General features: G+C 42.2%; 1 protein-coding gene across 1 annotated transcript in view; it reads right to left on the minus strand.

Annotated features, from left to right (window-relative positions):
• The window catches only part of SYNE1 (spectrin repeat containing nuclear envelope protein 1), a 503,778-nt gene that overhangs the window by 254,399 nt on the left and 233,045 nt on the right, over positions 1-16,334 (minus strand). Inside the window, exons 47-55 of the mRNA XM_084624934.1 lie at positions 15,053-15,260; positions 14,375-14,487; positions 13,453-13,658; positions 12,350-12,505; positions 10,781-11,072; positions 9,455-9,627; positions 6,496-6,805; positions 3,519-3,683; positions 1,268-1,624 (exon numbers count right to left, since the gene is read on the minus strand). Coding sequence (XP_084481060.1) covers positions 1,268-1,624; positions 3,519-3,683; positions 6,496-6,805; positions 9,455-9,627; positions 10,781-11,072; positions 12,350-12,505; positions 13,453-13,658; positions 14,375-14,487; positions 15,053-15,260 — 1,980 coding nt within the window. The remainder of the gene's footprint in view (positions 1-1,267; positions 1,625-3,518; positions 3,684-6,495; positions 6,806-9,454; positions 9,628-10,780; positions 11,073-12,349; positions 12,506-13,452; positions 13,659-14,374; positions 14,488-15,052; positions 15,261-16,334) is intronic.

Below are 16,334 nucleotides of genomic sequence, written 5' to 3' on the forward strand. Positions count from 1 at the left end.
ACTATTAGAAGTCAGCATATTTGTTATTAAAAAAGCAAGTATATTAGACAAGTACTACATTCAGCTACAATTTGTATAAAGTATAAATATTAACAAGCAACATTTTGAAGTCTCTTGAGATTATAAGGAGTTTAATATTGGTTTTTAAGCACAGAATCTCTGGTAATTCCTGTAGGTGTGTTGGTAATAATACAAGGTTAAAAACAGTACGAGCCAAGGGGAATTTTGCATATTCATACCCATAATGTTTAAAGTGGTATTACAGCCTTATCAGACCTGCTGCTGTGTACTGAATGCTGCATACTGGTACTGTAAATCTGCATATCAGAGGAGAATTCTGTGAAAGGGGAACTACGTGAGAGGGAAGCAGGAGACGGAGATTAATAATCTCAGATTAAAGAAAGAACATCTCTGGGAGTTTTAGAACATTTCAGATCTTCAGTGAAGGAGTAACAGTGCAAGCATTACATGGCTCTCTCACTCTACTTGGACGGTTTTGGTGCAAAGCCAGCAGAAACTGAAACACTCTACAACCTTTTTGGGGGCATATATCATTCACAGTTATAATACTACAGGAATCTTTTTGCCTCCGCTGTGGAAGATCACCTCGGAGAGAAGTAAGAAGGTAAAAGCGTTTCGATTGCCTCTCTCTGTCTTGAAGTAGTACTGCTGAGCTAGTTAAGAGAACAGTTAACCAGTAGATACTAGCTTCTAATTCCTCTTCTCTAAATATACGCCGACAGCTTATAATGCACAGTGCCAAGATGTTCTGAGAAATGAGAAGAATAAATTGGCAAAAAGCAAGGATTAAATTCAAGGAAACATAATGCCTATGATGGCTAACTGACCTTACGGAAAACCACAACATTCAATACTCATTTCTACAATCATGTGCTTTTGTGGCTTGAAATACTGAGGGAGTTGGAAGTAAAACTCAAAACTAGCATTCACTGGTTTCTGCCTCTGCTGAAAGGCCCTGTTTTCAGTGTTGGGAGAGCTGAGAAACATGTATTATGCCTTGTACAATGGAGGCCAAAGAGAAATGTCTTCATTAAAACATTGCACACTGTGACTCCTTTTAAAAAAGTTTACAACGTCATTACTAGAGATTTCAGCTTTGAATTTTATATTTAAAAATGTATTTCAAAGCTTTCTGCTTTTCCTATGCCTATGTATTACAGTCACTTGCTGGTAAGAAGTTTTCTTCAACAGAGTACTTGTATATTTACAACCAAAAAAGGATTAGAGAAGCAGAAAGTGGCCTTACTTTTTCTTGGTGCCAGCATTCAATTATTTCTTTATCAGTTTGCTTGCCATCTAGGAGGGTCAGCTTTTGAGAGCAGGCTGCAAGAAGTGAGGTGAACTTTTGCAGGGCCTTTTCCAGCTGAGCAACCTGTGCTGTGAACTCCTGCTCCGACAAGGCCATTTGGCTAACTATATCCTCCAAGTTGTTTTGGGTTTGAAATATGCTCTCTTCCCACTGCTTCCAGTCCGAGCGCAGGGCCTGCATCTCTGCATCTAGCAGTTCACACCCACTGGGAGTTGTGTTCTGTTTCACTGCAGGAGCCAGTGTCTCAACTCTGCTTAGGCGGCTTGCACCAATCTGTCTGGAATCTATCAGCTCCTGCAATGGAACATTGCCATGGTAACTGAAAGTGCTGTGAGATTCACTACAGCTGGAAATCTGAACGCTTACAAATGGAGGGCAGCACATTCTACGGGGAGGTAACAGCCAGCATTTCGTGGTGAACAAAGCAGCAGTTTCAACAAAAACATTTTCACAATACCCACGCCATCTAAAAATATAAATGAAAGGTTAAAATAAAATGAAAATAACAAAGTAGACAGAGTGCTTTAAACAGAGTGACTCTGAAGCTAGTATACTCAAACTTTCAGAAGACTAGAAGAAAAACAACTTTTCTTAGACAGTGCAAAGAAGCTTCTTTAGATTAAAATGGGAAACAACATATTCTCTTTAGTACAATAAATGCAAGGGTGTAGCTGATCCCAATCGTTTTAAGGACATACCAACAGAAATGTGAAGTGCAGGAGTGCTTTGCAATTCTGCCCATAATTTGTGATGCACCATTATTGGCTGCACAATTTCTTACTTTCCACGAGACAGCATGTTGTGTCATATTTTGATTTCATATATAAATATGAGATCACACGCTGTCATAGGAACAAGAAAAGACTATAACCTGGGGGGAATATGGCATGGAAGAAGCAGCTCTCTATATAGCCATCTATGTAGTATACAACCATAATATCAGTAGTATCTGAGTGCCTCCCAATCATTCATGTATTTATCCTCTCAACAGCCCTGTAAGGTAGGGAAGAACTCTCCCCATTTTACAATTGGGGAACGGAGGCACATGATAGATTAAATGGCACAATAAGGCTATGACTGAGGTGGGAACTGAACCCAGGACTGTGTCAGTGTCAGTCTGAAAACCTACCCACCACACCAGCTTCCTACACTGTGCCGCAGTCTAAAACTCCTCTATGAACATCTGAAGTGAAATGTTTTGACAGCAAATATATGTGAACTCTGCTCTTATACTGCATGCAGGGATAGATAATTTGCTCTGGAGTGTATAAACACATAGAAGGTGACAGCCCTCAGAGATTCAAGGGGGGCAGGGAATGTGCAAGGAGACTCCTTCACTGTACGGGTCCCATGCATCAGCACTTCCACAGTGCTTGGAGAAGTGCAGGGATCGGTCTCTCTGTGCACCCCAGGGCACACATTGCCCTAACAGAACAGGAAAGGGTGTGGCAGAGGGTAAGGGCCCTGCCCTTGTCTCTGTTTCCTCTCCAAAAAGCTCTGCAGATGGGGCAGGCACACTCGGAGGACCAAGGTGGTGCAGCTTGTGTATTGGCCCATTAAGACAGTGGTTCTTAACCAGGGGTCCGCAAGCAGGTTTCAGGGGGTCCACCAAGCATGTCCAGTGTTAGACTCGCTAGGGCCCAGGGCAGAAAGCTGAAGCCCTGCTGCGCAGGATTGTAGCCCAAGCCCCAACACCCAGGCCTGAAGCTGAAGCCTGAGCAACTTAGCTTCCCGGTGCTCCCTGTGGTGTGGGGTCCAGGGCAATTGCCCTGCTTCTTACCACTTAATGCTGGCCCTGGATTTTATACTGAGAAAAACAGTTGTTGTGGCACAGGTGGGCTGTAGAGTTTTTATACCATGGGGGGGGGCAGCTCAGAAAGAAAAAGGTTGAGAACCCTAGCATTAAGGCACAAGTCCTCTCTGAGCCCACTGATATGATGCTGCTGCTTCCAGTGTGGGCTTGTGACTAAAGACCTCAGTTTTGGTTTTACTTAAACCACAGGCACAGCAGCTGAGAACAGAGTTTGGCGTAGCAAGTGCACTCTCAGCTCAGTGAAAAGTAACAACCCATTTCAAACAAACAAAGGGAAACCAACATCTTTAGATCCCACAGCACTTCTAGCCATGTCCTGTTTCAGTGCTCAGGGACAAAGTTACAAGTAAAACCAGCCCAGTTGACTTTTCTTACATTAATTTTGGCTAGTTTTTTCCGTATGGCTGATGTATCTCCAGACGCATCTGACCAGCGGTGCAGCTCTTCCTTTGCAGAATGGAGCCAGTCTGTGAATTCGTGGATGGCATCAAGGTATAGCAAATGGTCCTTCACAATGTCTTCCACTTTCCTCATTTTCTCCTGTCAATCACATGGAAAATGGACTCATTTGTGCGCTTAAGGAGTAGCATAATCTTTGGTCTCTCCTCCCCTTCCATTTGCGGTGCTGTTTTGCACGCTGTTTGCAGGGCTGCTTCCAAAGTATTCTTTTTAATAATTGCCTTATAAGCTATCCATAGTAAAGAGCTATGTTTTGCCTGGTCCTCCCCTTCCCCATTGTGCCTCTGCCTTAAAGAAATACACAGTTTGGTTGAGGAGAGGAGAAACTAACTTCCCCAAAATGTAGGAGGAGGGGAAAGAGTGAGAGAAGAGCCATGGCCCTGCTTCCCTTCTGCACCGGCCAATAGGGAGGCTGTAGGGAATGGGAGAATACTCAGTACATCCTTTTAAAGGATGGCAAAGCTGCTGCTGTGCTGAAGCAGTATGTGCTCCCTTGTAGACCTAGAGAGCATTCTGGTAGAGTGAGCAAAAGTTGCCAACTTTCACGCTGTAAATAAGCAACCTGGCTGTCACAATAAGCCAAAAAACAAGCTTATCCCATTTCACTGGCTGTAGTTTAGATGCACAGTCTGGCCTATCTTCCAAAGCACTTGCAACCCCTCCCAGCTTGGTGTCATCCGCAAACTTTATAAGTGTACTCTCTGTGCCATTCTCTACATCACTGAGGAAGATATGGAATAGAACCGGACCCAGAACTGATCCCTGCGGGACCCCACTCGATATGCCCTTCCAGTTTGACTATGAACTACTGATAACTACTCTCTGGGAATGATTTTCTAGCCAGTTATTCACCCACCTTATAGTAGCTCCATCTAGGTTGTATTTCCCTAATTTGTTTATGAAAAAGTCATGCGAGACAGTATCAAAAGCCTTACTAAAGCCAAGATATACCATATAAAGGCTTTTGCATAGGCTTTTAGATTTTATATAGCCTTGCAGAATTCAATTTTTATTTATTTAAATTTTCACAGTTGGGCAAAATTCTGGTGTTTAAAGGATTTTTTATTTAAATTTTCAGTTGTGCGAAGTTACGGGGGTCAGACAATAACCATTTAAAAACAGTGGATGTTGAGATTTGTCAAGATAAAGCTTTTTAACCGTTAAAACACAAATTGTCAGCATCACATGTCAAAATATACAAAGTAAATATCCTTAAATCAAACTGTAACAAGTTCTCAGCCAGCATTTTTCTTATTTTTCCTATTTGTAAATTTCTATTATTATTGGTAGAAACATGTTTTCATTGGTTTGTGTGTGTCTGGTGAGTCTATCAACATTTACTAATAAGTATCTAATCCTTCCAAGCCTACACTTATGGAAAATGTTAGACTGCCGGCCCCTCCTTATTAAATTGAGTACATTCCAATTTGAGTACCTCTGCTGACTGCAACTGAGGCTTAATGGCATAGAGAGAGAGGTAGTTTCTCAGACAGGCAGGTCCCAACCCATTTAGGGTATATGGGGCAGAACTGAAACATATATAGGTTATTCACCTACCACTAAAAGCCCCTCAGGGATGAAACATGTCAGCTGTGCTGCAACTTTACATAGCTTCAGGCCAGGAAGGAAAAACAAAGAAATACTGTATCCAATAAGAAACTAGTTCTATGGCCTGCGTTACAGAGGAGGTCAGACTGGATGGTCACAGTGGTCCCTTTTGGCCTCTAATGTAATCTAGACATTTATGAATCTATTGCTTACAATCCACCTTTGCCTCCAGGACACTGCAAGGAAGGTGGGGAAAAACAGAAGACCTCTGAAAATTTGTTCCAACACAAAAAAAATCCTTCCTGATCTAAAAACAGATGATTTGTCAGACCTGCATCACCTTAAAAAAAACACGGCTCCTATACTACACCTGAGGGAGGGCAGCTAGCAGGAGCAAGAGGCTTTTGAAAGGGCTTGGAAAGTATAAATATGATGGTGGGGAGGGGCATATAGGAGTAATTAGCTAACCTGGGTACCAATGGGAAGGTGGCAGACCAGAGGGAGGGTGAGCTCCCCCTTTGCCACATAGGCCCCCTTGCACATACATACACACACACACTATTTGGGCACCTGGTTGCATCCCCTGCAGTCTGTCCAAGATCCCTCCCTCGGTGAGCTTGGGGAGGGACATTGGCACAAGGTGTCCAAGAACAAACAGTTTGTATCCTCTTTCCTCAGAGACCATAAAGATGTGCCCTACGACATGCCTAATATTCAGTGGCCCATAAAACAGATACTTTCATCTTCATCTTCTTTATAGAAATGTGTTTTCTGTTCACTTAAGCAATTTGTTCTTCTCTCGTGCTTGTGTAAAACACCGCCCACCCCCCTTCTTTCCCATACATACACAAGTGAAACACGATGGAAATAAATGAGAAAGAAATAAAGTTTAAAAATAAAAAGGAGTTGCAGAAATATCATTGTACATAAGACCTCAAGCTTGAAATACATGGATCTTATTACTTGAAAGTCAAAATATTCCACCTGATAACCCTAATTTCCCAAGGGAAACAAATCATTGCATCCCAGTGAATTACAGCAAATTAAATTAGACGCTATCTTAATAACTGAAGTAAAAAAGCCAAGAAAAGTCCAACACCTACATGGCTTTTCATGCAAGTAAAATTATTGAAATTGAGTATCAGGGCTGCCCTCCGATTATGTTTCAGCATAAATATGCAAGCAGTATATTATTTAGGATGTGATTCTTTAGTTGCCTTCTATGTTGATTTTACAGAAGTGTGTATAAATATTTTTATTACCTGAAATAGAACTGAAATCTTAGCACAAGCCTATTTATTAAAACAAGTATGTAAAAGTTTGCCTTCTCTTATGAGGCATTTACCTTGGCCACAGTGGTGATGTCACTAAACTGTGTTTTCAGTTCCTCTTCAGCTGCTTCCTTGATAGAAGCATCCTCAGTTTTCTCATATAGTTCCTTGGCCTGTTCAGTGAGTCGATGCAGGTCACTAGAGTGATCCTCTATATCAGAAACGATAGCCTGGAAGTGATCCAGTTGAGAAAACTTCTCTTTCAGACCAATCTGGGTCTGTAAAGGCTGTTCAATTTTGTGATCCACTGACTCCAACCACTGATCCAGCTGGCTTTTCCTCTCCAGATGGTCATTCCACTGGCTAATCACAGACTCCAAACAGCTTACATTAAAGACACAGACACAGATACACTACAGGTCAGAAGTCATGCAGGCCTTAAGGAAAACCAATTAAGTGGCACTATAATACTCACCTGAGGAGCCCCATGTAATAAGTGCTACCAAAGAGAGTGAGGGTTCTACAACCTAGCACATTGACAGATGCTGTTCACGAAAACATCATAAAAAGTAGTATTTTGTAAGAGTACAATTGCCTGAAATTCAACTGTGAAAATTTTCACAAACAAAAAATTTAAGAATTTCACACAGCCCTAGAACAGTGAAGTGCAATCAAAAAGTTTTCATTCACCATTTTACTGGTAAGGTGATATTACCTATTGTAGCCCAATTCCCTCTTCATAATTGTACTGAATACAGAAATTACACTTTGAAAAATTCTTCTAAGAAGGGTCTGAGAGATATTTCATATATTTTAGTGCAGAATACAAACAGAACCAGTAAATGTCTGATACCAGTAGCAATCTTTTAATCCACTGTACCTTTTCAAACTATCAATATTTTACTTACTGGTAAAATCCACCTTTTATAGTTCTTATAGTACACGTGTATCATACATTTAGAATACATGTCCTCTTCCAGATCTTTTCTGGATCTCTCTTTAGCAAAACTGACTCTTTCCATTTATCAGTTCAAACTGTTGCTATTTCAGACTTTTTCCCTATCATCTGAGCTATTACAGTAAAAGCTGTTTTATCCAGCATGTTGTAGGAATGGGGGAAGCTGGTAAGAGAAAAATGCCAATTAACTAAGAGGGAGGGAGTTTGGGTGTGGGTGGGTGCGGGGCTTGGGACGCAGGAGGGGGTGTGGGGCGCCGGTTCTGGGAGGGAGTTTGGGTGTGGGAGGGGGCTTGGGGTAGGAGGTTGGGATGCGGGAGGGGCCTCGGGGTGCCGGATCCGGGGGCGCTCACGTCCGGCAGCTCCCCGCAAGCAGCAACCTGTCCCGTCTGCTCCAAGGCAGAGGTGCGGCGGGCACTCTGTATGCTGCCTCCCCAGCTTTCATTTGCCACAGTTCCCCGCCAATGGGAGCTGTGGAGCTATCACTTGGGGTGGGGCAGGGGCAGCGTGCGGAGCCGCCTGTTATAGTCTTGGCCTTTACAACGTACAGTCAACCTGTGGAACTCCTTGCCAGAGGATGTTGTGAAGGCCAAGACAATAACAGGGTTCAAAAAAGAACTAGATAAATTCATGGAAGATAGGTCCATCAGTGGCTATTAGCCAGCATGGGCAGGCATGCAAAACCATGCTCTGCAGTGTCCCTAGCCTCTGTTTTCCAGAAGCTGGGTGTCGACAACAGGGGATGGATCACTTGAGGATTTTCTGGTCCGTTCCTTCCCTCTGAAGCACCTGGCATTGGCCACTATCAGAAAACAGGACACTCAGCTAGATGGATCATTGATCTGACCCAGTATGGCCGTTCTTATGTAAGGGTATGTCTACACTATGAAATTAGGTCGAATTTATAGAAGTCGGTTTTTTAGAAATGGTTTTATATATTCGAGTGTGTGTGTCCCCACAGAAAACGCTCTAAGTGCATTAAGTGCATTAACTCGGTGGAGTGCTTCCACAGTACCGAGGCAAGCGTCGACTTCCGGAGTGTTGCAGTGTGGGTAGCTATCCCACAGTTCCCGCAGTCTCCGGAAATGAGATTCAAAAGTTCGCGGTTCTTTTCCTGTCTACCTGGCCAGTGCATCTGAGTTGAGAGTGCTGTCCAGAGCGGTCACAGCAGAGCACTCTGGGATAGCTCCCGGAGGCCAATACCGTCGAATTGTGTCCACAGTTCCCCAAATTCGACCCAGCAAGGCCGATTTAAGCACTAATCCACTTGTCAGGGTGGAGTAAGGAAATAGATTTTAAGAGCCCTTTAAGTCGAAAAAAAGGGCTTCATCGTGTGGACGGGTGCAGGTTTACATCGATTTAACGCTGCTAAATTCGACCTAAAGTCCTAGTGTAGACCAGGGCTAAAAGACCAGGATTTCACCCCAAGTTTATGTCAGTTGGAGCCGGCATAAACTGGGGTGAATTTAGTCACACAATCAAAGTGAAAATTTAGATAAACTTTATCATTGTAAACTTCCGCACACATCTCTATTGGAGTTGTGGAATGGGGTTGGGGGAAGTGCTAATAAATGAGATACTTGGGTAACATTGACTAACTTCAGACAAGGAAGTGTTCTGCAGGTTTCACATGAAACTCCAATGTACGTTAATCCTGACTCCTGAATAAAAAAACAGCCCTCCTCTCAAAACAATAATAAAAAGTTCACCAGTTCAGTAATTATTGAAAAACTGACAACTTTTGACTACTCAGTCCTAGTCCTCTCAGACTACCAAGCACACTGAATTGTGAGAGTTTTCTTATTGAGGGAAGTATTTTTGCAGTGACCAGTTTACACTGAACTCTGAACTCAAGCAGCGGAACCACAACACTGCCTTTCTCCGTATTTTTTCTCAGATAAGCACTTCTAAATTACATTTCATTCTGGGCCAGATTCTGCCAGCATTAGTCACTTCGAGCAGCACATTACATTTCAAGTATTCATCAGCGGAACTACTTGCAGTGTAAGGTACTTATCACTGGGAGAAAGGATGTCAGAATCTTGCCCTACATTTAAAGAAAGTTAAAGTGAGTTTACCTCTGACAGCTCATTGAAGTGTTGATGATATCATTCCATACATCCTTTAACGTTTGTAACTGGGTCTGTATCATCTTCTGCCCTTCCTCATTACTGCTTCTAAGGGCTTGTTCACCTTTACCAATGGCCATGTTCAACTTAACTTCACCTTCTCCTTTCATTAAAAGGATCTCCTGTGCAACAAAAAGGATCACATGTATCAAATCCAACCAGCCAGAAAACATAAAGGAAACCTCCAAACGCTACTCCTCTAGCAATATTCACCATTGTAATTTAGTTGATTTACCCCTTCTGAACCATACTCCTGTGCATCCCTACTCAGCCTGGACCATACTTTCTCAGGACTGCCTCTGTGTAAGCTTGAAACCTTCCTTCTTTCACCAAGAAAAGTTGCTTGCTCCAATGAAAAATATTACTTCACCCATTTCATCTCTCCATTTATATTTATGCAGAAGTGCTGTAGCAGCAAAGCATAAAGCCATACAAGTGCCACCTGGTGCCTCCTAAGGCATTTGCCTATTTTGCAGCAGCTAATCATAGAATCATAAAAGATTAGGGTTGGAAGAGACCTCAGGAGGTCATCTAGTCCAATCCCCGGCTCAAAGCAGGACCAACACCAACTAAATCATCCCAGCCAAGACTTTGTCAAGCCAGGCCTTAAAAATCTCTAAGGATGGAGATTCCACCACTTCCCTAAGTAACCCATTCCAGTGCTTCACCACCCTCCTGGTGAAATAGTGTTTCCTAATATCCAACCTAGACCTCCCACACTGCAACTTGAGACCATTGCTTCTTGTTCTGTCATATTCCACCACTGAGAACAGCCCAGCTCCATCGTCTTTGGAACCCCCCTTCAGGTAGTTGAAGGCTGCTATCAAATCCCCCCATCACTCTTCTCTTCTGCAGACTAAATAACCCCAGTTCCCTCAGCCTCTCCTCATTAAGTCACGTGCCCCACCCCCCTAATCATTTTTGTTGCCCTCCGCTGGACTCTCTTCAATTTGTCCACAACCCTTCTGTAATGGGGGGACCAAAACTGGATGTGATACTCCAGGTGTAGCCTCACCAGTGCCGAATAGAGGGGAATAATCACTTCCCTCAATCGGCTGGCAATGCTCCTGCTAATACAGCCCAATATGCCGTTGGCCTTCTTGGCAACGAGGGCACACTGCTGACTCATATCCAGCTTCTCGTCCACTGTAATCCCCAGGTCCTTTTCTGCAGCTAATGAATAGCTTAAGCCCCTAAGCTGTGTGAGTGTGGCATGAATTAAACTCCAATGCAATTTTGACCTGATGTGCTAGCTCATGTAGCCCTGTGCTTTACCTGAATTTGCATCAGCCGCCTCTCTAATGTTGCTTTGCTGCCAACAGTGCTCTCTGCAGAAGCCAGCTTATCTTGAACATCTTTCACCCAGGACCACATACTCTGTAGTGCTTCCGCCAAGGCTTGATGCTCCTGGAGTGCAACCTGACATGTTCGCAACTTCTCCTTGACAGTTTTGACTAGGTTTTGATAGCTGGTAAGGTTTTGTGAAGCCAGACGTACTTCCCTCCCAGCACCGTGTCCTTCTTCATTTAAAGCTTGTGCCCTCTGGGAAAGTTTAGCAAAGGATTCTCTAAAAGAAAGATTTGAGATTGACATTTAAATTTAGAAACCACTTGAACTGTTATTGCTATAGTGAGGATGGAAAATTACTTAATGCTGCCAACATAACCAAGTTTGACTGCAGTCAGACAACTCATGGTTGCTGGAAAAGTTATCTGAACAAAGCCAAATTTGAGTGTATAATATCAGACTTATATATTGATGTAAAGTAACATAAATAACATTAATGAGGGTCTACACTCTTGCATTAAGAATAAGTGTTTGGTGCCAACAGTAATCAAGCTAAAAGCAGAGATCAGCACATTCTAATTTTATTTCCCATTACATCCACCTCTACTGATATTGCCAATTCCCTCTCCAACAGGTAATCTATCTTAAATATTTATCTGGCTCCCATTACAGTAGTATCAGAGCACTTCAGAACCTGCGAGGTAGGGAAGTATCATTATCCCCATTTAATGACTGGGGAAATCAAGACACAGGAAAGCAGAGCTAAGTGACTTGCCCAAGGTCACATAGGAAGTCTGTGCAGAACAGAAAACTGAATCCAGGTCGCCCAAGTCCTAAACCACTGGATCATCCTCCCTCTTGTTCCTGTATGTACTATGTTCAAGTCACATCAGACAAAAACCCTGCTGGAACAGCCACAGATGGATGAGGATTGAGTAAGTGCCTTCTTTTAGTATACTGTGAGGTTTAGCAAAACACTTGAATAATATTTTTTCTACCTTTTCCAACAAACTATAAAATGTTTGCACAACTACACAGTATACTAAAAATGGCAATTACCTTGTCATCCACTGGCTGATTCCCAACGCAAGTAGGATTCCATGGCTGAGAGGCTTCATGGGCACAGTGTGTGGCAGGCAGCATATGAGCGTGCAATCCAAGTGGAACTGGATGCCATGGGGCAAAAGCAAGAAAACAAAACTTTTTAATGGACAATGTGATGACTATTACTATTAGTGTGACTTTTGGGGAACATCTAAACCATGTTGCTAAAGCTGAGGATGCTGCGCTCTAATGCTGTGCAGATCATCTTTACTAACAAAGTTACCTCAACTTCCCCTTAAATAGAAATGAGCCTAAGCCGTTAAGTTTGGATCCAGATTCAAATTTCCCCAAAATCTGGAGCTGTTTGGACAGAGCCTCTTGTAAGCTGTTCCTTTGACACACTGCATCCTCCAGCACTTCTCTCTCATACTACCAGTCCGTTCATTTAACTATGGCTGAACAGAAGGAAAAAAGAACGCTGACAACAGGACATTAGAAAACGTGTTTTTATACCTTGCAGCCAGTAATTCTTCAAGAAAATTTTCCACTTTCTGCACCTCATTTTTCTTCTCTGGGATGTGCTGTTTGCTCTCTCCTAGTGCTTCAGTACATATTCTTTCCTCCATTTCCCGGATCCACAGGGCCAGTTTCTTGTGCTGATCCTCAAAGCTACGGAACAGAAAAATATCCCTTCAAAAGCAATTCCTAGGTGTGCAAAGATACTATTGAGTTTATACGGTATAATGCATATCCAGTAGAGTAGAAAAGCAGGCTGGATACCACTTTAACTTTTAGTGAATGAGAGCTCCACACACAGCATACTTCTGCAGTGACAACTAGTCTAAAAATATTCAGCAGGGCTCTAAAAATGTTCAGCAAGATCATGGGAATTACGGCGGGAAAAGAACCTTCCAAAATTTAAGGTGACAGTGCTTGTATTTATTACGTTCTATATTCAGTAAAGATAAGGAGGCTAAAAAAAACAGTCTCTCCAAATCTTGCTTGTAATTAAAATTTAACCCAAGTTTGTTTGTTTTTTAAAAGATGTCTAAAATTAGGCTCTTAAGATCAAACGTAAGCACATAAACAAGTGGCCAGATTTTAAAAAGTATTGTGCACCCAATGAGGTTAACAGGAGTTTCTGGATGATCAGCACTTCTGAAAAATAAGGCCATGCATTTAGGAGTCTACTTTAGTTTCCTATTTTTGAAAATCTTACTTTAATGCACATGCAGGCACACATGAAATTTCCATCTGATCTCATCTTGCTGTTTCATCCAACTACCCACTAATACTCTTCCTGTTACTTTAGCAGTAAACATATTCTGAGCTAATAAATACCTTAAAGCCTTTGGCTTTTGAGTTTGTTTAATCTAACATACAAAGCCCAATTGTTTTTCCAAAATTATTAGCACAGAGATGATTCTCTGAACTTCTCTCCAGAGGAGGGGGTGAACAGGCCCATAGTTATTACTTCTTTAACTGCAAGTTTTAATCTCAAATCATCATCTATATCCCCACAGTCTGAAAATTTCAGCATCCAGTGTAGTGCCCCACCTCTAAGCCATTTTATAATAAAATTCTGCAGAGCATCTGGTTCTGTTGAAATAACCCACCTTCCCAGTTCTGAGGCACAGTCTTCCAGAGCCTCTTTATCTTTCAGGCATTGTTTCAGGAACCCCTGGAAGTCCTGGTGTGACTTTGCTATCTGCTCCTGGATACTGCTCACAACTGGTTTGGGTAAGTAAGCATACACATTTTCTCCTTGCGTGGAGACAGCATCTAGTTTGTTCTGTCCCTCACTAATCGAGTCCAACACTCTCTGTGCGAGAAAAGAGTACAGTTTAAACTAGCAGGATTAGCCAATAGCTAAGGAAGCACTGTATACACTAGAGATGGCCAGACTTCCCCAAGAAGTTCAGCAGTGGAACTGATTACAACTGGACCATTTTATTAAAATCTATGATGGACAGAATGGACAATTCCTGTCTGTTCCCAGTACATCCCCAGCCCTTTCTGCCTGTTTTATGTAATCTCTAAGACTATGGGCAGACATTTTAGGGATTAGAGTTATTTACAAGAATTGGAGCAGCTTTTGCCCTGTTTGTGCTCTTTTCCATGACAGATCAGATCAAGGAAGTCCTAATACTGTATATCATAGTATTGTATATCTCAAGGAGGGAGTGAGCAATAAAGTGTGAAAGAGTGGGAAGAAGAAAGATATTGTAGGGAAAGATAGGAAAGGGGTAAGGGACAGAGTGAGAGGAAGACAGAGACAAAGGAGAAAATAGGATATAGAAATGTGCAGAGAGGAAGGAAGAAGAGTTTTAACAGAACAAAAAATCCGACAAGCTGAAATACGTTTGGTTGACATCTTTTGGATACGGTACAGTAATTTATTGCTATTTGGAGCCATTTTTATATTTTCTTTCTAGAAAAAAATGGATTTGTCAGATTTCTGTAGATATAAATTAGATAAGACATGGATGCAAATTGCCAAAAGGAGCTAATTATCATGTCTTGATTTGATAACTCTACCTGCAAATCATGCAGCTTTGCTTCTATGGCTTTGCTGTCCCCAGACCTATCAGATGACTCTTTTACTGCTTCCTTCATACCTGAAAACCACTCCTGGAATTCCTTCATAGAAGCTTTTAAAAAGAAACAGAAGATAGGAATAAGTTTCCAAAAAAGGCATTTTACACTTGTACAATCCAAAATACCAGTGCAGATATCTCATCATCTCTCGTTAGGTGCCTGATCCAAAGCCTGTTGGAGCTAAATGAAAGACCCTTATTGACTTCAATGGCCTTTGCAACAGGCACCATGAGACTGTCCTTGGTGACAGACTATACAGAGCATTTGAGTGCTATAAAGAGATGTTTTATAACAAGGGGGATTAAAATGGGACTAAGTGGAAGACGAGAAACATAGGAGGATTTCATCAGGGAAGGCTTAATTGGAACTCCTGTCATGAGGACTGCATGTATTAAATGAGGTTGAATTTTGTTTTTGTAAACCCTTCAGTTTGCAACAGACATTGAAACTAGCATTTGGTGAAAGCACTTTTAGGAAAGTCTCTATACAAGAACAAGAGTGTAACTATAAATGATGTCAACGGAAACTTTTCACCAACACTCTCTGGCAGAATCTTCTGAGGCAGTCTGATTCATGGCTGCGGTCTACCAGCTCATCTTAACAGGCACTCAGACTCACTGAGGACGTGTTTCTCCAGGGAGTCCTGCATGCTGGCCTGCGTTCTGGAACACAGTTGGGTCACAGCTTCGTACTTCTGTATCAATGAAGTGACAGTGCAACCCAGAGTCTCCAGTTCCACTGTGTGGTACTTGCGGCACAGGCTATTGAGGTTCTCCCGAGTCGAATCGATGCTGCTCTGCTGGACCTGAAGCTCTTTTTGTGTTTCCTAAAAGATGAGACTGCATCATCAGTACGACATGCCCAGCTAAACAAAACAGCTGCCTATTTCCTCTACTTTCCTGCTCTGCTGCCCTTCATCCAGTCACTTGTTGCAGCTACCGAGAGCACTCTGCAGCAAGGAATTTGTGGAGGGAATTGAGGAACAGGGTACTAGATTATACAATTTTCTGATATTTCCCAACTGAAATGGCTCCTAGAGAATGTCAAATCAGCACAGAAAAATGGAACTTTTTAGCATTCACCACTGTCATTTTTTTTAAAATATATTTTTCAAAGTGCAACTGAAAATAATGTTTATTTGCAGTCAACAATGAGGGTTCATTTGGGGTACAATAGAGCTGTGTGGAGAAAGATAATTCCATTAATGGAGGATTTTGATATTTCAAAGTTTGGTTTCATTCTGCTTTGGAACAAAAAAAACATTTTTTTGGACATTTTCCATTAAATGAGATCGAGCTCCAGGGCAGTCCATCTGGTGGGCAGCCCCAGAGCTATGGACCCCAGAAGCACTGGGTTCTCTGACATCTGTTGATGAGGAGCCAGGCGGGCAAGCTGGCAGGAAACCAGATCAGTTTTTGATCAAAACCTGCCTGGCTGACAGGGTTCCATTGACCCCAGCCTGTGTCCCATCAGAACTTTATAGAAATCAAACCATCTCTGGAAAACATTTCTATTTTGACAAACTGGCAAATTCCAGAAAAAAAAGTTTTACTGGCATTTTTCTGCCCAGTTTAAAGGTACATTAGGAAAGCAATGTGAGTTTGGGAGAGAGGGGGAGGATCATTAGCATTGCCTTTATCCATCTGGGGAACAGCATACAAAGCTAAATTTATATCAAAGCTGAAGTTGAGAGTGGCTGTTTCATCAGACTTGCCATTTATTTACACCACAAAAACCTCCATGCTTTTTGTCACAATATGGCCAGGCGTGGTAGTCAGCATTCACAGAGAGTCTAGGATTTACATAGCAGAGGTGCTGCAGGTGGCAACTGAGGTGCATTAGGATAGAACCTAATATTATGCTGAGTTCTACCTGAGCTCTTAATCTCTTAATTGCATGA

This window comes from Lepidochelys olivacea (genome assembly GCF_965140295.1).
Source record: "Lepidochelys olivacea isolate rLepOli2 genome assembly, chromosome: 3".
NCBI classification, from domain to species: domain Eukaryota; kingdom Metazoa; phylum Chordata; order Testudines; family Cheloniidae; genus Lepidochelys; species Lepidochelys olivacea.